Below are 23,829 nucleotides of genomic sequence, written 5' to 3'. Positions count from 1 at the left end.
CGTCCACCGTTCTCCCCGTTACGAACGGTGGACTGGATCTTTTGGCCGAACCGGACAATCTTTAAGGAAATGACCCTCCCCTCCACAGTATAGACATAAGTTGCCCGCGAAGCGCTGTTGACGCTCCTTATTGGTTAAACCAACCTGGCCCAACTGCATGGGTTCGGGAGGTGATGGAGCGGACCGCGGTTCCCTATGGGTGAGCGTGGAAGAGGTGGACGATCGCATGACTTGGTTCGGTCTAACTCGGCTCCGACTACGTAGCCGGGTATCCAACCGGATAGCTAGCGCCACAAAATCCTCAAAATCCCCGGGTTCCTCCACCCGGGCTAATTCATCCTTAAGGGATTCATCAAGAGCCTGAAAAAATACTGCCTTTAACGGTCTTGGTTGCCAATCCGCCGCTGCGGCAACCGTACGAAACTCCACTGAGAAGTCAGATACGCGTCGACCGCGCTGTCTTAACGAGAGGAGATGACGAGACTGGTGAGCCGAATCTAACTCGGGCGAAAAAATAGTCTTAAACTCGGTAACGAATTCCTGAAAAGTAACCCCGAATGACTGACAATCAGGGAATCGAGCCTCAGCCCAACTAAGTGCCTTACCTGTTAGGAGTCGTAATACATAAGATATCTTAACCTCATCTGAGGCGAAAGTCTGGGGGGATCGGTTAAACACCAGTTTACACTGAAAAAGGAAGCCTCCGCAACTCCCATGGTCACCAGAGAATTTCTCCGGACTAGGTGACGCGCCCTCAAGTGGCGGAGCCCAAAGCTGATTATCAGTGCTCGGAGCGACGGGAGGCGGGGTGCTAATGTTTTGAGTGACAGGCGACGTCATCGCGGAAGTAACTGTGTCCATGAGCTGGCTAAACTGAGCGGCTAATCCATGAAGCTGTTCCTGTGTTGAATTGACGGCTAAACCTAGCGACTGCATCTGCTCTTGCTGTGCGGCTAACTGCCGCCCGAACGTATCCGCTGGACTTTGGTGGCCAGAGCCTTCTTCTGTCATGGTTTTCAGGTGACGAGCCCACATGCAGATACGATCGGGAGGCAAAGCACAGTTTTAAGATGTTTATTTTAAGAAACAGGCAGATCTATGGACGGGACTACGGGTGAGTCGGCTGGGTCAGAACGTCAAGGCTGGCGAGTCTGTAAGAAAGAGGAAGTCAGAAACTCTGAAAGTTGAACCAGGGGAATTGCTAGAAGTGCGCTGCTTACCATTTAGCCGGGCGGACCTAACCGGGAAGAAGTAGCGTCGGGAATACTCTATGATTCTACTCAGCTGGAGTTAGGCGGCTGGTGGCTGAGGACGGCTGATGTAACTGGCGAGGGATCCTGAGCGAACCTCGTCGGCAACGGTTGACAGATGGATTGACCAGAGTGAATGCAGAACCAGCAGGAACCGGGAGAGGGGAACTCAGGCCTCGCTGGGTAACATCCAGGAAGTATGAGGGGAGCGCCAGAGCAAAATCTGAGCAGGCGGTTCTGCTGGTCTGTTTCTTCGGAACGAGACGTCAAGACGGGTGAGTGCATCCAAGCACAAAAATCTGAGGCAAACAGAGATCCAAAAATTAGTCAAAAAACGAAGAGCAAAAACTCACAAGCTGGTGTCCGAGCGTAGGGACAGAGGCCACGTCGTACCACGACTGGTTAAGGCTCTGGCGTCTTCCATCTGTCAGCGCTCTGCTTAAGAAGCCAGAGGAAGCCGCCTGCAACGAGCTGCAGGTGTGGGCCACGCCTCCTCAGCCAACCAGACACACCTGAGGAATAGAGTTAGAGTAGAGCAGCACAGAGAATCCTGACAAATAAAGTCCTAAGTTTTATTGTTTGTTTTTTCACTCTCTCTCCCACACATCTAATTCTGAGCTTTCACACCAACAACAATATTTTTGCTTGCTGTTTATATCAATATTCATACAGTTTAAGCCTGGAAAACGGTTTAAAATTTCCAGGTCATTCCAGTTTTACACTTTGCTTGCAACTGAGCAGGAGCTTAGTGCCCTGAATGAGACTGTTTAGCAACTGTTTAGTAACTCCAGGTCCTTCGTTTGGCAACGTAATTCAGCCTTAGTTTGTCAGATACAGAGAAAACCAATTAATAAGCATTAAAGTACGGTTTGTGGGTTGGGTTTCTGCAATGTTATCAGCATGTTAAAAACTCATCTTCAGAACCAATGTCTGCTCAAAATGGTGATCTGCACCAAGTAATCTACTTTCAGCAGTTATCACCGTAAACTGCAGAAAACACGTGCAGAGTTGCTCTGTCTGCCTTTACTACCGTCGGCTCCTATGGCGGAGGGATATTTCAGCTGGATACAAAGTGTCTAGTGCAGGCAGGTCTCTTAATAACTGCTGTTTCATCACCTATTTTAGAGCCCAAATAAGCGATTTCACTTTCAGAAACGTGCCCAAAAACAACGCAACCCATTTTCACTTATGAAATTTACAAGCGCCTTTAGAATAAAACAAGCCAAAAGTCGCTTGAATTAAACAGTCTGTGCAACAATGAGCGCGGGTCTGTTTTGCTACAGTCTCTAGCGCTCTTGAAACTACGAAAAGCACAGAGGATAAAAGAGACACACTGCGGAGAGCACGGCGGGGAAAAAACATTAGGTAACGGTGTGTGTGTTTTGACGCGCAATTAACGGCGACAAAAAAAATTTCGCCGTTGTGGTCTAACGCGTTAATAACGTGTTAAAACTGACAGCCCTAATTTATATACATTTTTAAAAATCCATAATATTACTTATTCAGACCAGAGGGGGGGAGGGATTGTATCCCCCCCAGGGATAAAACATGAATGACCAGAGGGGGGGACGTCACAAAAAGAGAGGGGGTAAATCCCTCCCACCCCCCCGGCAAATCGCAACCAGGGTTAGCATATGGTACAAGTCCAATAACAACATTACCAGGTCTGCATCAGTTTTGAATGCTTGTTGTTTGAGGCCTCACCACGGAGTAAATGCCTTGCCCATATTGACTCTTCCGTGAGCCCTGTCCCAACCCGATTCTCGTTTTCTCTTCCTTCCCACTATGAACAAAGGTTTTCTTTGCCTTTTTTTACTGGCTCCTCCATGTCATAAACCTCCAATATAAAAAAGTGTTCCATAATCACATTTGGGTAGCATAGAAAGAGGTGTGTGGCTACTGTTGCCAATGGCCTTAAATTGGGCTGCTCTAAAGCTGTTCGTCTTATCACTAGAACAGAGCTGCAAGACTGCCACCGGGTTGGTGCATAGAAAGTTGCAAGTGTGTTTCTTTTGGCCAGAGATCAAATCTGGGGATGGTAACATGATCCACACTAGAAACGTTCAATTTCTAAAGAAATTGAAGAAGGCGCCTGCCTTGTGGTGCGCATAACCGTCAAAGGCAAAGCTTCCGAGTTCCTTGGTTGTAGGCTTTTATTGCTTGGGGATTTTAAATCAAATCTTCTGAGTGAAAAGGATTTGTCTTTATCAAAACCAGCTGACAGGAGAAGGTCTGCATCAAAGCAGCATGGAAAATTGGTGTTATTAAAACATGATTAAATACTTCAATGTAGTATGAAAAAATGAAATATGTGAATAAAAATGTTAAAGGCATTACAAACTACAAAAGGAAGTACAAACTCTGTGAAGCAGTAGTTGGTGAGACCTTCCTAGAGCTACTTCCAGTTAGCAACATGCTAACCGTTAGCCGCTAACATGGTTGTGTCCAGTATGACTGGGTGATGGTACTCTGTTAGTTTGGTCCAAATCCTGTACTGGGAAGTGGCTCAAAAAGGGTGCCAATACTTAATGTCACCAAAGCTCACCAAAGGCCATAGGTCAGATTGGCCTCCTTTAGCAACTCAGCCTCACCAAATCTGGGCCCAGAACTCAACATTTGACCAAAATTGTGTGTAGCGTAATTTCCCATAGGTGGGTGGTGCTGTATTGGCCGGGGGGGGGGGGGGGGGGGGGGGGGGGTCGTGTCTGGGCATCCTGCCAGGTCCTGTTGGAGTCCAAGGGCCAATAGGAAAGCATGTGAAATCCAAAATGGGACAGAAAAGTGACTCATGGCTGATAATCACTGGAAAATTTAAAAATGTTAAGAGGAAGTGACTGTGCGAATTTCAGATTCCTACATTCATCACAGCCAATGCAGTGGGTGTCAAAAGGTGCCATTCTATCCCAATAGGGGGTGTCCCTTACCTCTCATTACACAAAGTTTTCGATAATAAGGAGAGCCAGTGAAATGCTTGTGGCAGGATTTGACAGGAAAAGGGGGAGGTTATGTATTAATATAAAATAAATTAATAAACAATACATAAAATACTTTAAAGTTTTTTTAAAATGTCTGAATACAAACTGTCACACAACATGTTAAATAGATTCCTTTATCATCATTCATTTATATCAGTTGTTCAAGTTATTTAATTGTTACTTGTACAAAAAAAACAAAAAACATTTGCCCCCCACCCCTTGCAGCAGTGGGCCCAAGCGGCCCCTTAGTTTGCTTATGGCTGGGACCGGCCCTGGCTGGCTGTCTGCAGCACGCAGAGACATGAGTCAGAGTGTATATAATTGGATTAGAATGGAATACTTTGCCTCGAACAGCGCTCGATCTTTCGGGAACCGTTAATGGTAGAGACGTAATTTTTTATGCGTTTATTTCGTAACGGGTCAAAGAACAAGACAATCTATGGGTTTTTGCTGGAAAAATGAGTATAGAGGCGTAAAAAAAATCATGAAAACATGAGTGTTTTGGATTTGCAGATGGCATTTTTCAAAACCTCTCCATAGGAAATGAATGCGGAGGGTTTGGGGTTGTTGCCGGTCTGAGGTGATTTGCGAAAAATACATACGTCCTACACCAATGTGGGTTACATTTCCTGAATCCAGACAAAAAATACCTACGTTTTGATGTATAATTTCTGTACGTAGAGTGAAAATTGAGCGAGTAGGCTGAAGTTGTTTGGTGTTTTTTGGATAATTTTGTCACCAGGATAACCTGAAATCGCGTGAAGAGAAAAATGTATAAGTCCTACACCAATGAGGGTTACATTTCCTGAATCCAGACAAAAAGACCTACGTTTTGATGTATAATTTGTGTACGATGAGTGAAAATTGAGCGAGTAGGCTGAAGTTGTTTTGGTGTTTTTTGGTAAATTTTTTCTTTGGGGTTGTTGCCGGTCTGAGGTGATTTGCGAAAAATCTATAAATCCTACACCAATGAGGGTTACATTTCCTGAATCCAGACAAAAAATACTTACGTTTTGATGTATAATTTGTGTACGTAGAGTGAAAATTGAGCGAGTAGGCTGAAGTTGTTTGGTGTTTTTTGGATAATTTTGTCACCATGGTAACTTGAAATGGCGTGATGATAAAATGATAAAAGATATCAACATACCGTTTTCACTTCTGAATAGGTCAAAGATATATCTACAAACTGGAAGTTAAACTGCGTTCGTAGGTGAAAGCATGACGACATAGTAGAGTGTTGAAAATGGAAATTTTTCGGTGTTCTTTTGCTAATTTTGTTCCAACCGTCCGTAACTGGAAATGGCATCAAGTACAAAAAGCACACTTTGCAGCATCGAGATGCAAGTTTCGATATATAGTTTGTGGGGGTAGACCCTACGGTTCGGGCTGTATTAAAGGTGACAGAAGATTAAAAGGGATTCCCCCGGAGGAGCTGGCCCAAGTGGCTGGGGAGAGGGACGTCCGGGCCTTCCTACTGAAGCTGCTACCCCGCGACCCGACCCCGGATAAGCGGAAGAAAACGGACGGATGGACGGAAAATTAAATGTTGGGTAAAGATGTAAAACTCTGTATTTAAAAAAAAAAAAAAAAAAAAAAAAGGGGAAAAAAAAAAAACTCTGTATTTGGCATTCTGGGTTTTGATCTTGCAGCCTCTTGATTGGTAGCCAAACACCTAACCCACTGTACCAAAGACCAGTGCCATGTGTAGTTCTGAAATATGGAGAGGTCAACTGTGTTTAAGAAGTAGTTTATGGTTAATTTTTTTCGCCAGGAAATGTGATGAAGATTTGTCTTCATCAAAACCAGCCGACAGGAGGTCGTCTGCATCGAAGCAGCGTGGAAAATTGGTGTTATTAAAACATGATTAAATACTTCAATGTAGCATGAAAAAACGAAATATGTGAATAAAAATGTTAAAGGCATTTCTGTCAGGCTGGCGAAATAGTAAAACCCCGTTTTGGGACAATTTCCTCCGCCGCAACTTGCTGCGGCATATTCACATGCTCTGTGTTGTGTTTTGAGAGGGTGGCGCTTTGTGACGTTGTGCCTGGGTCCGCGATTATGATTGGTTGAGAGGAAGCAGTGACTGCAGCATCGACTAATATAATAGGCTAAGAGGAAGGAAGGAAAACTGTCTCTATAACCAACTTTTATCGACCCTTTTTTCCCCTATTGTGCCACACATCTTTTGATTGATATATATTGTTATTAAATTATCGTCCAGCCCTATTTTATATGCTGCTGTCATCCTTGGGAGACATTTACAATTTATTCCAGCAATTATTGAGTTAATAAAGCAACACGCGTCAGTCTGATAAACACAAAACAAATAATTCAGACTCTTTTTTTTAAATTACGCACCAACTCTGTAAATAGGGAAGCTTAAAAGTATAATGTTCTCACCTCAAATGATCTGAAAACGTACTTTTGAAGAACAGCAGCAGAAAAGGGAGTGCTTAACTTACCACTGTGATCTCTGCGCTGTCTCGAATCAAGCTGCGGCCACGGTGCATTCTGAGACGGTCAGTCTGCAGAACGCATGCGCGGCTCCTATCTTCGCACTCTGTGCTCCATTAACCAGCCTTCAAAACCGTCACGTCAGACCACTGTTGTGAATTCGTATTCTCAAAGAAAAAATCTGTATTCTCAAGCAGCCGCTGCTGTTTGTAAAGAGTAAAGCACAAATTTAAACTTGAAATTTGGATTTTTTTAGTTATTGAAGTTGTAACTATTTAAACTGTATGTTGTATCTTTTGCATGAGATTTCAATTATTATGAGTTTACAAATGTTTGTTATGCACAATTCTGACTTATATGCACACATCTGTCCTTTTATGTACAAGTCTATTTTGGAAGTGATCTTACCTCATAGTATTAGAGGAGATGAACAAATGTAATTTGTAGAGTGTGCAGCCTAAGCTATTGATCAGCTTGCACTATATGTGAGGTGAAGAAGACAGCTTTCTAAAGAGGGAGAAAGATTGGCTCTGTCTTTCCTACCCTTTCTTTCGGGTCTTCCCAGGGTCTGTTATCTAACCAGAAAATTTATGACTGTGGAGAGCATCAATTGAAAATCCTCTCCACTCGAGTTAAACCATTTTACTGTTTCACTTGGCAGGTCATTTTAATTCTGTCCATGAAATAGAAATACAGGGATGGTCAGATTTGGCTTCCCATGTTCCCAGAGCCTTTCAGCCTTGCTAACTACAACAGATGCTTGCAGAGTCTCACAGGTGCACAGCTATGTCTGGGGACAGCTTAGGAAAAATAGCTTATCAGACCTCAATCACAGCCACTCGCTGGCAGTTTGAAGGAGCACAAGCTTGCCCCACACATCGGCTGTTCTCCTTGAATCAATGCCTATTACCATAAGAACGGTCTGGAGGCCGCAACCATAACTTTTCTGAATTGGGAGTCAATGGGGGAAATCTGAGTCCTCAAATATGTGTAATTATTCTAATCAAGCTCTTTAATCGTGGTGATTTTTCATGGCTACAGTGGCACGGAAAGACCTTGTCCAGATCAATGTCCTCCCAAATCCCTGGAAATCCCTGTGTCCTGCAGGCACTGAGTCAAGAATAATTTATGTTGCCTTTGTAAAATGGCAGGCCCTCACACAATTATGAAAATACACAAGTGACAAGATAAGTTAAATATTTGACTATTTCACAGTATCTGATTTTGTTGAAAATAATTGCTCGTTTTCCGAACGTAGCAGACGGTGCATTTGGGAGGAGGTGGATACCTTTATTGCTAAAAGAAGTGCTAATTAAACATGCACCGGAGAGACATGTGGATTCAGGGAGCATATCCTAATAGCATCTGACAAATATCCATATGTGGCCATTTACGCAAGTTAATTTGGAGCTCAATTTGGATTTTTGCCTGACTTCAATTGCAATACATAGCTGTAAAAAGTCTCAGGGTCCATCAGGCCCATACAGGGAAAATTAATGTTTACATATACTGTATTTAAAAAACAAGCAAACACCATTATCATGTCTTATGACAATTTTTTACCCTTCCACGGGCTTTTCACAATAGTATGCTGTAATTTTGGTCCATTCCTTGGGCAGGAGAGGTCTTCTTGATGGCCACTCCAAAACGTTGACTCTGTTTTCTTGCAACTGCTGTATGCGGCTAATCGTCCATTTGGGAGACACATTAGCTCCCAGGCTTTAACTTTCATGATACTACTTCCCTGTCACCTCACAGTTGGGTTGGTGCTCTCAGGCTTGCCAACCAGCTAATTAAATGTCAGTCTTCATTTTTCTCGTTTTATATAGTGTATGTAAATCCAGATCTGAAGTCTTTTGTTAGCATTTATACGAGGCACAAACTTTCTGTTTGTAACACACAACTCGCATTTAATGAACTCCATTGTTTAGAATGAGGCACTCGGGCAGAGGAGAGGAGGATGAGAAAGAAACTGATTCTGCATGTCAACAAACTCCTCAAACTCTATCCTCGCCTCTGATGTTTTGTTGTCAACAGGGCTCAATGCAAATGCTTAAAATCCTGCAGTGTAAAGGCAAAACTCTCGCAGGCATGGCAACTGTTTGGCCAGAACCAATGAGTTAAATACTTAGCATTATGTACCCTTCTTCGATCCACAGAGCAACATCTGAGGGTGCAGCACGACGGCTGCAGAGCTTCAGCTAATGTATGGTGATGTGAACAGAAAGCCATGAATATAAAGTGTTGGTTTGGGCCCTCCGTTGTGCTGAGTTGACATCTGCTGGGCTGAGAGATTGTTATACTGCTGGACCGGACGGCGCTGTCACACTGGTCCGCTTCCCATCTGCTGAAATATCTCCCAGCTATTTTTGATCGCCACCACCCTTCTCTTAATCTCATTCTCCACACCTTCATGCTGCTGATAGAGACCAGCTCAGAATGTGTGTAAGTCACTGCTACATCCTGAGAGAAGCAATCCCCCCCAAGACTAATGCTATTTCTGTGCTGCTATACGTTAATGGTTCGTTTACAAGTCAGGTTGAAGGACTGATCCCTGCAGCTAAAACGAAGGAAGAACAATCTGATGCCAAAAGCAGAAGCTTGTTCCTCTGTCTTTCACTGCAAGTTTGTCCAGCTCTCGTCTCAGATGTTTTCTACTACTGATGCAAACGTCTGTTGTTTATGTATAATGACAGGCCTCAGTTCAGACAGAGTGAGAATTTTTCTGACACCGTGAGCCCCTCTTAATTGCCAGGATGTAAACAGAAAGGATGACATGTCAGGAATAAAAGCATTCTCTAAGCCTACATTTAAAGGTACCATTTAATTATTTTACATGACAGTTACTTACAAAATGATTAAGTGCCACAAAACATTGGTTGTTGCATATTCAAGTCTAGGGTCAGTTTTTTCTGTTTCATCTGCATCTACTACTTAAAGTATTGGAAACTCAGATCTTCATCACTTCTAGACAGATCTGAGTCTAAAATATAATTTTTTTCTCTCTAAATATGATTTAGGATATTGGAGAAACATGTGTGGACCCACAGATGTCAGGTTGCAAAGCTGTGTCTACAGGGTCTTGCAGGTCTATTATACTCTTTAAATTTCGGCACATCTTCCCCATTAGTTACAACCCCAATCCTCAATGTACTTTGTTGGGATTATGTGTGAGAGAAAGTAGATCACAATTATGGCATATATGCAAAATGCTATGTGGGATGAAAAACTTACACTGCACATGACTCGTAATACACCATGCCCTTGTTGAAAGAACATGTCTTGGCAGCATCATGGTCTGGGCATGACAGGGAGGTTGATTAGAGTTGGCAGGAAGATGGATGGGGGCTGCAGGTTGCCAAGTATTTGGCACTAGGGCATGGGTTAAAGCAAAAATAATCAGTTTGACTGAAATTTTTTTCTAGTCAGCCCATATATTCCTGAGACAGTGGAAATAATGGCATATTAGTTACCTCACTTTGGTTAAAGTCAACTTTAACCAAATCTGGTAGTTTTACAATATGCAATGACAATTCCCGTATCTCTGCCACCTTTTAGCTTCAGAGCCTTGATGCCATGCTGGACAGCCTCCCATCCTCTCCTTCACTTTCCACATCCAGAACATCACCTGGTTAACTTTCATATTTGCAGCATCAAGTTCTTCCAAACTGGTCCAGAGTCCATTTTACAATTTCAGCTCCCTTCACCCCCTGTCCTCCAGAAAAACCTGCATAAACTACAACTAGTACAAAAGACAGCAGCTTCATCATTACATCATCTACTTCAGATCTGAACATTAACTTCACTGGCTCCCTGCCACATTCAATATAAATTAATCCTATGATCATACAAGGCCAACCACAGCCTGGACAATGCAGGACACATAACCAACATATGATCACGTGATACATTTTAGTTTAACACAGATCGCACATTACAATAATCAGTCTCTGCTTTGCCCGTTATTGCACAGCAATTAAGTATCACAACTCATGAGTTTGTAAAAAGGCAATATTTAGCTTTTTTGAAGTTTAATAAAACTGTTAAATCTTAGCCCTGTGACTGGAGACCTGTCCAGGATGGACGAGCCCCCACCCCCAATGACCCTGTGTGACGTCGAGCTGCGTTTCCCCATCAGATACGCCTTGATGTCACACCTGTAGGGAAAAGTCGGTATAGAAAATCGATGAAGGATGGGATGTTACATTTTTAAAAAGTTTAATAAAATTGCTCAAAGTTTATCAGAAAAAACATAACTTGCTTTTAAATATGAACATTTTTAATTAGCAAAATGTTAATGTATTTCGTAAAGTTAAATATTGTTTAAAGTAATCTTGGCTGCAGTACTGTCTGTCTGGCAGGTGTTTTGGGGTTGGAATAAAATGAGTCCAAAGATCCACAGACAGGAGGCTTTCTCAGCTGGTTCAAGTACGACTTGCTTCTACAGTGAAGCTTCACATCGCGCTCCACTCCTTGTAAAAATAAATAAATAGCTTCATAAAAGCTCTCTGAGAATTTGAGAATCACCTCTGGCCTCACCCAGTTAGAACCCGCTCTCCAGTCCATGTTGTAGCTGCAGTTTATTTTTTTATGTCGTTTCCTTAAAAATCTGTACACATCAAAATCCTTGTCATTTTATTAAGTGTCTTGGTGCACAGCGGCTCATCAGGTGGAGCCGCTGCTTATTGACTGATAGCCGCTCTGACTGCAGCTCTGCCTTATTTGCTTCAGAAAAGCGCAGGTGAAATTATTATTTTTTTTTTTTACTTTTTCCAAATCGGACCCAGTCAAATGCGGGACATCGTTTCACATTCCAATCTTTCTTAAAAAAAAAAGCGCCTCATGCTAAATTAGCCTGAGGTAGCGCTTCACTCTTCGAGTTTTAAATAAGACGTAATAGCGAATAATGAGGAGGACCCTGGTTGGTCGCTGCGTTTATCAGCTGAGTTGCTGGAAGCCAGTCAATAAACGGTGAAAGGTGACATGGCCACAGGTTGAAATAATTCATTAATTAACTGCAGGAGCAGCGACAGACTGCTTACCAATGGAAGTTGTTGATGGTCAATCCACTGCACTTCCTGACTTGCTGGTTTGCATAAATCCAAAGAAAACCATTGACTACCGCTACTTTCATTCATGCATCTGTGGTCAGTTTGAGATGCTTTTCCAAATGTTAAAATGATTGAACACCGATGAAGCTCAGTCTGGTAGATGTCAACTTTGCAAAGACCCGCCCTACGCTCTTTCTGATTGGCTAATGTCCTGGTATGGGGTAGGCCATCGGTGTGGTGCTAAGGATTCAACATTGGCAATAATAAAAGATTATCCGTCGCAGCGACGGAGAACTTTAACCCCTGCACTAGGGGGGTTCCCACTGTGTTAGAATGACCCGGTCAAGCTCCAGAGCTGAAGTTGTTTAAAATCTGTGGTAAGACCTGAATATTATGTTATTTAAAAAAAAAAAAAAAACAGTCAACATTTAAGACTGTGAATCTACAAAACTAGTAGCGACTTGCTCCAAAAACTTGCACTGTATGTCACACATACCCTTTTGAAAAACTACTACCGCCTTGGTGTATAATATCACGTGTACTTAGAACATGGTGTTATTGCGCTGTGTTTCCACTTCTGTAAGAGCAGAGGGAAAGCTTTTAGGGTAGATTCTCAGTGAGCCTGTGTGGCTATTGAATCCTTTCCAGGAGCTGGTTTCTAAAGAATGGACCATAATTTTCTGACTCCTTTTCAACTTTTTGTAATTTTTAGGAACCAGGTAAATGTGTTTAAGTGCACTTTTGGAAAAACACTCAACTATTAACTGTTTGGAAGAGAGAAAAAAAAAAAGATTGTGAAACGATCTAAAAACAGAGGAAAGTCCAATATGCTCCACACTCTGGGGTTCAAGTACTGTAAGGGCATAGTCTTGTATAGCTCTGTTTTGAACAGCTTGCTACAATAGCCTAACCTGACCCTTGCCAGACGGATGTCGCTCCGCCTAGCTTCCCTCACATCCATCTGGGACCTCTCCATAGGAATTGCCTTTATTGAAGGCTGGGCCTTATCAAAAATCCTTGCATATGATTGGATAAGCCACTTGTCTGTCATCTTTATCGACGTGCTATTTCAACCACTCACACCGAAGCCAACCCGTGACGCTGTGAGAGCAACGCAGGAAAAAACAAAACTTTTTTTTTTTTTTTTAAATGTGTTTGCAGCTCTAGTGGCACACGTTTTATTGACAGTGAGCTGACAGGAAGAGGGGGGAAGACAGGCGGCAAAGCGCCGCAGGTCGGAGTCGATCTCGGGCCGACCGCGTCGACCGCTCCTGGGCGCGTCTGCCTCCGCCACGGGCGCGCCCCGGAAAACAAAACTTGCCAAATCCGGTCGAGAAGGGCGAAAACATCGTTTTCACCAACAAAAGCCTTCAGAGCCGTTCTCTGATGTTCTTTTAATGAAACAATATTAGGTAGATTGGACAACACGGAAGAAATAGCAGCATCAATGTTAACGCTTGCTTCCTCGATGCGAGCTGTCATTGCTGTCTAAATAAAAACAGTCTCACGTCACGGTCGCTTCTCCACTACGTCACATCTATGAAACTCCAGCCCTGCGTCCTGATTGGCTAGAAAATAAAATTGGTTGGAGAAATCACTCTCTATGGGAAATGTCCCAGATGGATGTGAGTGAAGCTAGGCGGAGCGACATCCGTCTGGCAAGGGTCAGGTTAGTAATAGCACACAGCAGCTGCTATTATGGTACTCTTACTCACAACCTCATAATGTAGCCCAAGGTTGTATGCATGAACAATATTTCCCAACAGCTAATTATTTGTTCTCCTTTTACCATAAAGGAACGGCAGCAGGATAACAAAGCATTTTTGTATTCTAAGGTTGCACCAATAACCACAGCTAGCCTGAAATTTAAAAAACGATGTTGAGATAACAGAAATCTTCCGTGTGACACATAAGGGAATGTTTTTTGTGCCGATCTGTGGTAGTGTGCTTAATTCTGTCTGAATCTGCTTGCTGAGAGCTCCTCGCGGTGCCCCACAGTTCCTCTCGGCTCAGCGAATCACAACGCTGCCTTGCAGAAATAAAACATGATGCGTTGTGCAAGCTCGACAGTGACTCATCAGAATGGGCATGGTTTGGCTGACCGCAGTTTTGGGTCAAAACCTGATCAGATCGGAATCTTTGCCTCTGTTCAGGCGTCGTGCATAAGCAGGTGATGTGACGTCTACTATGCAAGCGTCTGGCAAAGATGAGGAACAAAGTTTCCCAGTGCTCCTGCTGCAATTATTACTGTTATTAAAAGTTATTGTCTCTGAGCCCAGAAGTCAAAGCTGTAAGCTGTAAATGTGTTTCTGTTTTTTCTCACATCTTCAGGTACACTGAGGAGGAGATCCGGCAGAAAGTGAGCACGTTCAGACAAATGCTGATGGACAAGGAGGGTGTTATCACGAGAGAGGGCTCCCACACGCAACCTGTGTAAGTTCCATCATATCAAGCTGATTCTGAAAATGTCTGTCTTATCTGATCGGTTCATTTTCTGCTCATTTGCATAATAAAAACCTAAGAAAATGTTGGACATTACAGAAGATTGTGCATAAATTGTTAAACCAGACCCAATCAAAAAAACCTAGATGTTTAATATAAATGTCAAAATTTCACTTTTGCATTCTTTTACCTCTCCTGTCTTTATAGTTAGCCACAGAAGGTTTCATACACTAATGGTGGGTATGAATGTCATATTTAATTTAGGTTTTTAACAATGAATTTGAATCATCCATTTCCAGGATGGAAGAGTTGTATTGCACAGAGCCTCTGTGTTTTAAAAAAAAAAGAAGAAAAAAAAGAAAAAAGAAAACGGAACGTGGTGCACACCTTTGTACTGAATGGAAATACATTTCTAGTCCACACATGTTAAAAATTTTATATTTGTATATAAGTAAACACCCACAAATTTTTGCATAAATGTCCTCTAGCAAGTTGCCGAGACAACATACACTTTTTACAACCATTAACAAGCTTCTGGCGTCAGCTTGGACATTTGAACACTCATCCTATTAAAAATGTTAAACGCTCATTTGAATTTATCGATTTCTTAGCATGGTCTAAGCTTCAAGAAAAGCATCCACTTCTGAAGAGGGCTGAAGTGGAGGCTGTTCCAGAAGCTCAACCCAGTTTTAATGTGTGTTTGGCATGCTTTTCTTGTTGGAAAATCTGTTTGGTTCAGGTTTCAACCATCTAGCTATTGACATGAAGGGAAGTTGAGGGGTTTGAAGGTATTTCTTCTTCTTAATTGTTCCACACAATGTACCTGTGCTTCTAACTGTGAAACAAACCCTTAGCTTCATGCTACTACCACCATGTTAAGTCATGAGCCTCTAGAAGTTAATATCTTGCTCATCTCCATGATGAGTGGGGCCTCATTTCTGAAGTGTGTAATGACTTGTTGCAAAAGTTCAATACATTTCAATTGGAATCCCTGGCTTTATCTCTTTGTGAGTCTTAGAAATGTGCAGAGACGTTTAAGTGTTTGTGATCTCCTTGGTAGGAAGCCAGAAATGTAAAGATTTGTCAGATAATTCTCATTCTCATGTTTTTAGAACTCAAACTTTGAGCTGAAGCTGAGAGGGAGAGACTCTCATCTGAAGCAAACAAGTTTAGATTAAGACGTCATAAAAAAAGAAAAAAGACAGTCATTGTGTGCATGCAGTTATAACCCAGACCACAGCAAAGCCCACTCAGAATCCGGAGCAATGGGAGCAACAGGACGTAGGCATGGTCGCCCTCTGTGCCAGTCCATCACACATTCAGAGGTGGTGGAGTGACATCGACCTGACCTACTGTCTATGAACTTATGACTGCGAGGGAGGTTCCCTGCCTCTGAGACGTGGCTAATGACTCTCCCTTCCTTTGTGCATAATGCGGTGTATGACATTTACCTAGAACATGTTGAGATGAGGAACACTGCCGACAACGGGGGCATGCTGCATGACAGAGTGACACAAGGATGAATATATTGACATTTATGGCCCAACCAAAGCACAGTCTTAAGATTCACAAAGCGTTTGTACTGTCCTGTCAATTAGACCTGAGATGAGTTTAGGTCATCAGTGCTTTCCATGGGTTCTGATATGCATCTATTCCAGAAAATGAATAATCTAACTATTTGTAGGGTTACTGTTCTTTATTTATTCTAACCTTGTCTGTAAACAAGCCCAAAACATACACATTATGTCTGTCTGATATAAATGAAGCTATGACAAACAGTTTCTAAATAAAATACATTCCTCACCATCTCACGCAAACTGGGCAGGTTTTGTCGTTCACAGATTGATATTGAGCTCTGGCCCGTATTCATAACGAATTTACCCCCACTGTTCCAACACTTCCCTTTTAAAGGATGCAGTGTTAACCGAGTTAGAGTCATGATTTGGACATCTACGTCAGTCGGTGCTTTGCTGATGATTAACACTTCCAAATTATCAGGTGCCTCCCTTAGATACCTGAACACAGAGCATCGATCTAAAATGTTTATCTATAGAGAATGAGAATACTGTTACGTTTTGATTTCATGGCTTCAGCATAGATCAATCAAAAGATAAAAAATTGGCAAGTTTACTTTGTAAAAGTAAAAAGAGTATTCTTCATCATTGGAATCGGACCTTTATTCTTTTCCTTCTGTTCGAGCTCAGTGTGCTCACAACTACATCTCAGCAAATAAAAACCATTCATGATTGCTTTTTAGTTCAGTCAATTAAACTTGGCCCTGACTCCCAGAATCTACCAAATCTGTACAACAGCTGCTGCTGGTGATGTTTTGAACAGGAAGTGAGACCCCCAAATCAATTTCTGCTTAAGGTCCTATAGAACCATGGGCCAGCCCTATTGTCAGTCTACTTCTCAGTTTTCTGAAAGGTTGCCAGTAGTTTCTCCAAAAGTATGTGTCAGAAATTAGGATTTTTTTTCTCAGTCCTTCACACAGCATGATGCAGCCACCACCATGTTTTTCTCTATCAGAGTTGGGTTTTATGATGACGGATGGTGCTGGATTTGCTCAACACCCGGTCTTTTCCAATTGTGATTTTATAGATTAGAATATACTTTAGCTTCCACGTGTTTGAAGGGAATTTAAAAATGCTTGTTGTTCTTCAGAGTTAGCTTTGGTTTCATTGTTACCCCTCTCAATTTATATGTTTAAGACTTTTTCATACCATATTATGATTCAGTTGAGGTGGTTTGTGTAATGTATTGGTGTGCCTCTAGGGGCGCTGCATGCATTCTTGTCTCCAATATCTTACAGTTTGGGTCTCTGATCATAGTTCTACCACAAATGGAAACAATTCTAGTATTTTCATTGTGGATGTAAACTACTGGATAGCTCCATCTCAGTTTAAACAATATATCCAGCTCACGAGGTGATTCAATACATAATTAGGGTAAAGATTGCACACATCACAGAGAAACTTTATTCGGGCACAACAATGCTTGGCCCTGGAAAAACCAGCAAGGATTAGGCAAAAGCAACCACGCAATCTAAATTAACTGATTTTGGACCGCAAAATGTGGAGCTGAGTGCTAAGGAAGCTAGCACAGATGTTAGCGTTGAGCGGAGCACTAGCAAAGAGGCTAGCGCGGAGCTAGCGCAACGCAGCAGGGATGAAACGAACAGCCCACCTGGCGCCAAGGCGGAGATACTAGGGGCAATAGGGCTTGGGCGCCATGACGTATTACTTTGTGTGGCCGCCATATTGAATGCTTCCGCCGCCGCTACTCAGACTACTGCCTATGACTACCGCGTACTGTACTCCCTCTCTCAGCCGTGTTTTAATTTGATTAATTTTACCTTAACTTGATTTCAACCATGGTAAACCGTTGCTGTGTTGTGGGCTGTAACAGCGCAACACATGATCGCCATGGGAAAAACATAGAAAATGGGTTAACTTTCCACCACTTTCCTGCCTGGAGGCATAACCACGGAGAACAACTGTCAGAGACAAAAAGAGTCGTCAGCTCGCTTGGATTGCGGCTGTAAGACGACCGATCATAACTTTCCACAGTATCCCGATGTCAATGAGAGTGTGTTCCCTGCATTTTCATTCTGGTAAGTTAAGGATGCAGTTTTATTTTATAGCCTACATTCTTTCTTTCCTTCAGCCGCGACACCACATACATGCACATAAATACTAAAACGGCAGCGGGAAAAGACTCAAATACGTGAGAAACCAGGAAGGTTTAGGGAGGGTTGGCAGTTAACGTTACTAACTAAACCTTTGAAACACATAGCAGCTAGTTAAAAGTACATTACATGTGTGAGTGGTTGTTAGCACTAACGGTTAGCAGGTGCCAGAGCCCGTCTGAGCACAGCTTACCTTTGTAAGGATTACTGTGTTCCCACTGTTTGCTGGCTTTATGAGCTGCAGCTCCTGAACCCATCCATTCATGAACTGCACATGAGACTCCAAGGATTTGTAGCTTTGGAAGTGTTCTGAAGTATAGGCACTCACACCACAAACTAGGTAGCCGAAGACGTCCGATATGCAAAACAGTGGCAACAAATGGTTGTCGGTGCGCCATAATATTGCTGATTTTGTCAACATACCGGTCCCTGGCTTCTCTATTTAATGTGTCCCGGTAAATTTCAGATCCTTTTCAGGATTTTAACATATTTTTTCTATCTATTCTTTCTCAACTCTACTTCTGTCTCTTCATTCAACAACGTTATGTCAGAGGTATTTTAACGTTGCGTTGCCATCAACATGGCCGCCACGTCCCATAATGCAACGCGGATCCCAAGCCCTATAAACAACTTAAGGACAGAGTTCGGAGTAAGATTTGATGGCGTCATGACTGCCATTGATGCTGTACGAAAGGATGTGGGTGAATGTGCTAAACGTTTGACACACGCAGAGGAGCGCTTATCGACGGTGGAGGACGAGCAAACCGGGCTGAGGGCTACAGTCAGCAATTTGGAGAAAAGAAATAAGTTTTTGGAGGAGAAGGTGGTCGATTTGGAGATGCGATCTCGGCTCAATAACCTTAGGTTAGTAAATCTCCCTGAAGGCGCCGAAGGCTCGGACACCTGTGGATTCTTGGAAAGCTGGATACCAGAGGTATTGGATTTACCCATTTTAAGAAGCCCGTTGATTTTTGAGGGAGCACACCTCGTTGGACCGAAAAGGAATGCAGAATCACCCCCAAGAACTGTAATTATGAGGTTTCTTAATTATAAGCAAAAAGAATTGGTACTCAAAGCCGCTAAAGGAAAGCTGGATATCCTCTAAGAATCAGCGGGTGAATTCTACAATGACGTCACCACGGAGGTGCACAAACAATGCAAGCAGTATGATGGAGTGCGAAAAAGGCTGCGCGAACTGGGGCTGAGACACGGCATTATTCCCCCGGCTAAACTGGTGCTCACATACCGAGAGGAAAAGTACACAAGTTTGACACACCAGCGGAAGTTCAGACTTTTATTAATCAGATCCAGGAGGTGCAGGAGTAAGGGACAAAGTGGCTGTTATAAGAATGGACTGGTGGAGTACAACAACTGCGTGGACGTTCCCCCCTTTTTTTTTCCTCAATAATACCTTTACGGTAAGAGTGAAGCCCATTTTGAGTTCATAGGGTGTGATAACGATGTGTTACATTGGTCCTTGTTCTTTAATTTTGTTACTGCAGTGAATATTATATCCTCACTTTCATTGTGTAAGGATTAGAGGCCATGTTGCTTATATTGGAGCATTTAAATATATGTTTAGGGATAACTGACTATATCTATATATTTGTTGTTGTTTGGAGTCAGTGGAACAGATCATAGAGATCTGTACTTGACAGCGGTCGGAAGGAGTGTATTAGAGGGGTCTGCCCATTTGGATGGGAATAGTGGGTTTGTTTTTTCACATAGTTCAGTATTCGTTTGTTGTGTATTTAGTTGTACATGTTGTCCCTCTCAGACATATTTATAGAATATGCCATTTTCCTTTGAGTTGACATGACACAAGGAATACAAATTAAATGTACATTGTAGAGGCTTACATAAATCTAGGAAAATTAAGCAGGTCATGAATAAACTGAAGGACTTGGAGTCTAAAATAGTTTTTTTTACAAGGGACCCACATGTTAGAAGAAGAATATATAAAAATAAGCAGGAGATGGCAGGGAAATATATATGCAGCTGCCTTTACATCAAGAGCCCATGGAGTGATGACACTAATCCATAAATCTGTTCCCTTTCGGGTCACAAAAGTTATTAAGGATAAATTTGGCAGATATTTGATTGTACAGGGGTCCCTTTTACAACAAAACCTGAATTTAGTGAATATATATGGTCCCAACATAGATGATTATAATTTCTTCTCAAATCTTTTTCTGACTCTCTCATCCCTCTCAGGTAAATACATTGTTGGGGGGGATTGGAACTGTGTTCTGGATCCCACTCGCGACAGATCAACCGGGACTGACCAAACACACAATAAATGTAGAGAAACCATTTGTGACTTTATGAAAGAGTTAAATATGGTAGATATCTGGAGATATCTAAAACCAACCGACATAACCTATTCCTGCCACTCAAGTACATTTAATACATACTCTTGCATAGACTACTTTTTAATTTCAGCAGATTTGTTAGCAAATGTAAATGACTGTTTCTATGATAGTATATTACTATCAGATCATGCCCCTTGTAATTGAATTTACTTTAAAGGCCTACAATGCAACATTTTTCAGTTAATTAATGTGTTTCATACCGTTTTGGATGATTAAATGAGTCATTTCAGGTCGAACAAAGGTTTTCTCGGCCGCCCTGGTGGTCTGTGGGGGAAATACCGTACTTGCAATTGCAGGAGCCCTCGGCCTGCACGCACAGGCTCAGAAGTCTCGTGCAAGACCGCGGGAGTCGGTCTTGCTTTACGGCGAGAACTTCATGTGTTTTTTCCCTGCCATTCACTATATGCACGCGCAAAAGCAACAACAAAGAACCGCGTGTTAACGTCAAATAAACATGCAAGCATATCGAGTTTTTTATTATTATTATTATTATTATTATTATTAAATATTATTAACTAATTAATTAATTTATTTTTTTGAATAGTGGCGAGGCGGTAGCGTGAGTTTGGCGAGGCAGCCGCCTCGCCAAGATAGCACTGCGGGAAACCCTGATGTTCATACTTTCACTGTGTTAGTCATTGTTTTACTGCCGTTTTTTCGACTTTTCGTTGCGTTCGCCTGTCTGCTAAGCTCAAAACAACCGCGCCTGGCTTGACGGAGAAACCAGAACAGCTGAGCATCTTTATGACAGTGCACTTTTACTTTCGCCCTCTGGGGGGAGCCTCGCTGGAAAATCAACCCCGGTTGCATAGTATACCTTTAACAACAAATTGGTGAAGGATCCCCCCAGATGGTAGCCTCGTGAGACCATCCTGATCTTGCGAGCTTTCAAGCAAATCCATCTGGCGGAGTCAGGTAACCCAGATGGAGCCTACATCAAAGATGGCTTAAGGATGAAAAGTTCCTTAAATATGTTGAGGAAAGTATAGATGAATATTTTAATGTGAATACAACACAAACTACAGCATGTATTAAGTGGGATGCTTACAAGGCCTGTTTAAGGGGTTACATAATCGGTTACACCTCATCAAAATCTAAAGAACAACGTAAAAAAGGCAACAGTTAGAGTTTAAAATAAAAACACTTGAAGAACAGGTTTTTAGAGATGGTAACTCATCAGCTGAGAAGGAATTATTGCTGTTAAAAGCACAATACAATAAAGAATCTGCTGACAGAGCAGCCTCCAGTTTATTAAGGTTAAATCAATCGTTCTATGAACAAGGTGAAAAGCCTGGGAAACTTTTAGCATGGCAAATTAAGCAGATGGAAGCCCAAAAAAACATAACATCTATTATCAATAGTAAAGGGGAAAATGTGGTAGAGCCGACCAAAATTAATGAAGAATTTAGAAAATACTATGAAAGACTTCATGACTCTCTAGATACCTCTGACTTACAGGAACATAATCTCTTTCTTAACAAGTTAGATATTCCAAGTATAGATGAAGATTATAGACAACAATTGGAGGCTGAAATTAATGAAGAGGAAATAAGTAGGGCAATTGACAACATGAACCTTATTCAAAAAAGCAGGAACTGATGGGTTCCCAATAGATTTCTACAAGAAATTTAAACTGCAACTAATAAAGCCTATATTAGAGATGTTTCAGGAAGCGTTTTTTCACGGTGGGCTCCCTAAACCAATGATGGGAGCATTAATTATTTTGTTACCCAAACCAGGTGATTCCTGCCAGGCGAGTCGAGGGCCCTTAAGAGTAGTTTACTACTCAGCGAGGATAGATGTGCAACCTTTTACTTCATACTTACTAGTATCTGCATTGATTTTTCTGAACACTGGATGAGAAGGGAAAGAATGGAGCTGTTGAGTAACTCTGAGCGGTTTTGAGTGAAATCTGTGTAGAATCTGACCCAGCATGGGTTTCGTGCAGCGCTGAAACACTGTTTTAGAGATGCGAGTTCACAGTTCAACTGTTTTGTCAACAGGCGTTTTTGCATTTTGTACTTTAGTTTCAAACAACCTCTTTAAGCAGCTACAAGATTTAGCACCGCTCAGGGAAGAGGAATAATGAATCCAACTTCCACGGAACTCCCCCCGACAAAATAACACACTATAACCCTGCGCAGCAACAATAATAGAACTGATCCTTCAGCGCTTCAGTGGCTGTCTGAGAGAGGATATGAATGAGCTGCACCACTTTGTGCTGCAGCCCCGAGGAGGGCCTTGGTCACACTCCATCACTGCCAGGTCCCAGGGACAAAGACTGAACTAGGCAGCCTCTTGCCTCACCGCTGAACATGGGGACACTCACTCATCTGCCTAACAGGGCGGCTGTCTGGCTAGACAGATGTCTCCTGCACATTGGAGCCTGGCTCCAATTAGGAGATTAAGAACAGGGTGGGGAATTAGTTGATTCATCGCTAATGACTGAGCACAGAGGGCACTAGATAGTTTAAATTGTTGTTAATTGCTTTTTTTGGCAGCATGTATCATCTCTGCTTCCCGAGCAGCACTGGCCTTAAGCGAGAAGGCACAGTTTGGTTATTTCATTTTTTAGAAGGACACAGTGACATATATGGAAGCCAATTCATCGTTCTGCAAATAGTGGTTTTCAGTGCTCTTTTTTTTTGTTTGGACAAACAGACAGGCTGGCGACATTGCAGTCCATCCTTTATTTGGTATGTCCTCAAAGGAGCAGTTAGGCTTTTTAAAGTGGGTTCCATTAAAAGGGTATAAACAACTAATAACCTATCTTCAGGAAATAAAACATTTTCATTTTTAGTACAAATTCAGATAAGCTGGCCCAGGAGGCTGAAATTATGAAATAGACTGCAGACCAAAGTGGACTTCTGCATTGTGATAACAACTCTAATCTTAAAAACCTTACAGCGTTTTATATGCATGTGATTTTATGAACCTTCAAAGGGGCAAAGCGGAAGGTCCAGGGTTTTTGTAGACATCTGCCCCCTCTGGCAACAAGTTGACACACCAGTCTTGTGCTTGTGCAGGAGAGAGGAGGAAAAGCATCTGCCGCTGTGACTGCACAGGTCTTTTGTTTAGAGGCATAATGTCTTATGAGGTAAGAAAGTTATAAATATTGAAGTTAGCCCGTGTTCTTCCGCCAATGCGTCGACTACGTCGTACACTCAACAAAGTAGCCAGGTCAATGAGAGCGAGCAGCAAGTCACACTCACGCGCACGTCCAGAGGATTCGGCCAGAATCACTGTCTCATGAACTGAGGCAAATGCGGTATATACTGTGTTGAAGCCGTCATGCTTCCCAGGGTTCATTAATTCGTGTGCAGGACTTTAAAATAACTCAGCCATGGACGCAGAATTCCATTTCACCTTTGCAAGGAGGAGAGATGATACACCTGCCGACTGTGGGCAACAACTCTCACTCTCTCTCCCGCTCAGGCTAGTTTTTATTAAAGTTAGAACATAGATTATACAAGGTCACACAATGAATGATGCACACATCTTATTGCTATCTTACTCCCTAATAACTATCTTCTCGTTTCCTCCAGCTGCATGTGAACCAGAGTTTCTGTTCTTTCCCACTGCCTAGGACTGGCC

The 23,829-nt window shown here is 42.3% G+C and overlaps 1 protein-coding gene across 3 annotated transcripts in view; it reads left to right on the top strand.

Moving 5' to 3' along the window:
- Positions 1–23,829, top strand: part of srrm3 (serine/arginine repetitive matrix 3) — an 86,382-nt gene that overhangs the window by 22,785 nt on the left and 39,768 nt on the right. For all 3 annotated transcript variants that reach the window (XR_002428290.2, XM_036134033.1, XM_012865033.3), the window contains exon 2: positions 14,065–14,166. Coding sequence is in view for 2 of the 3 variants with exons in the window: in XM_036134033.1 (XP_035989926.1) it covers positions 14,065–14,166 (102 nt within the window). In the remaining variant the exon portion in view is untranslated. The remainder of the gene's footprint in view (positions 1–14,064; positions 14,167–23,829) is intronic.

This window comes from Fundulus heteroclitus, unplaced genomic scaffold, assembly GCF_011125445.2.
Source record: "Fundulus heteroclitus isolate FHET01 unplaced genomic scaffold, MU-UCD_Fhet_4.1 scaffold_72, whole genome shotgun sequence".
NCBI lineage: Eukaryota > Metazoa > Chordata > Actinopteri > Cyprinodontiformes > Fundulidae > Fundulus > Fundulus heteroclitus.
This window is presented reverse-complemented; position numbering and strand designations above follow the sequence as displayed.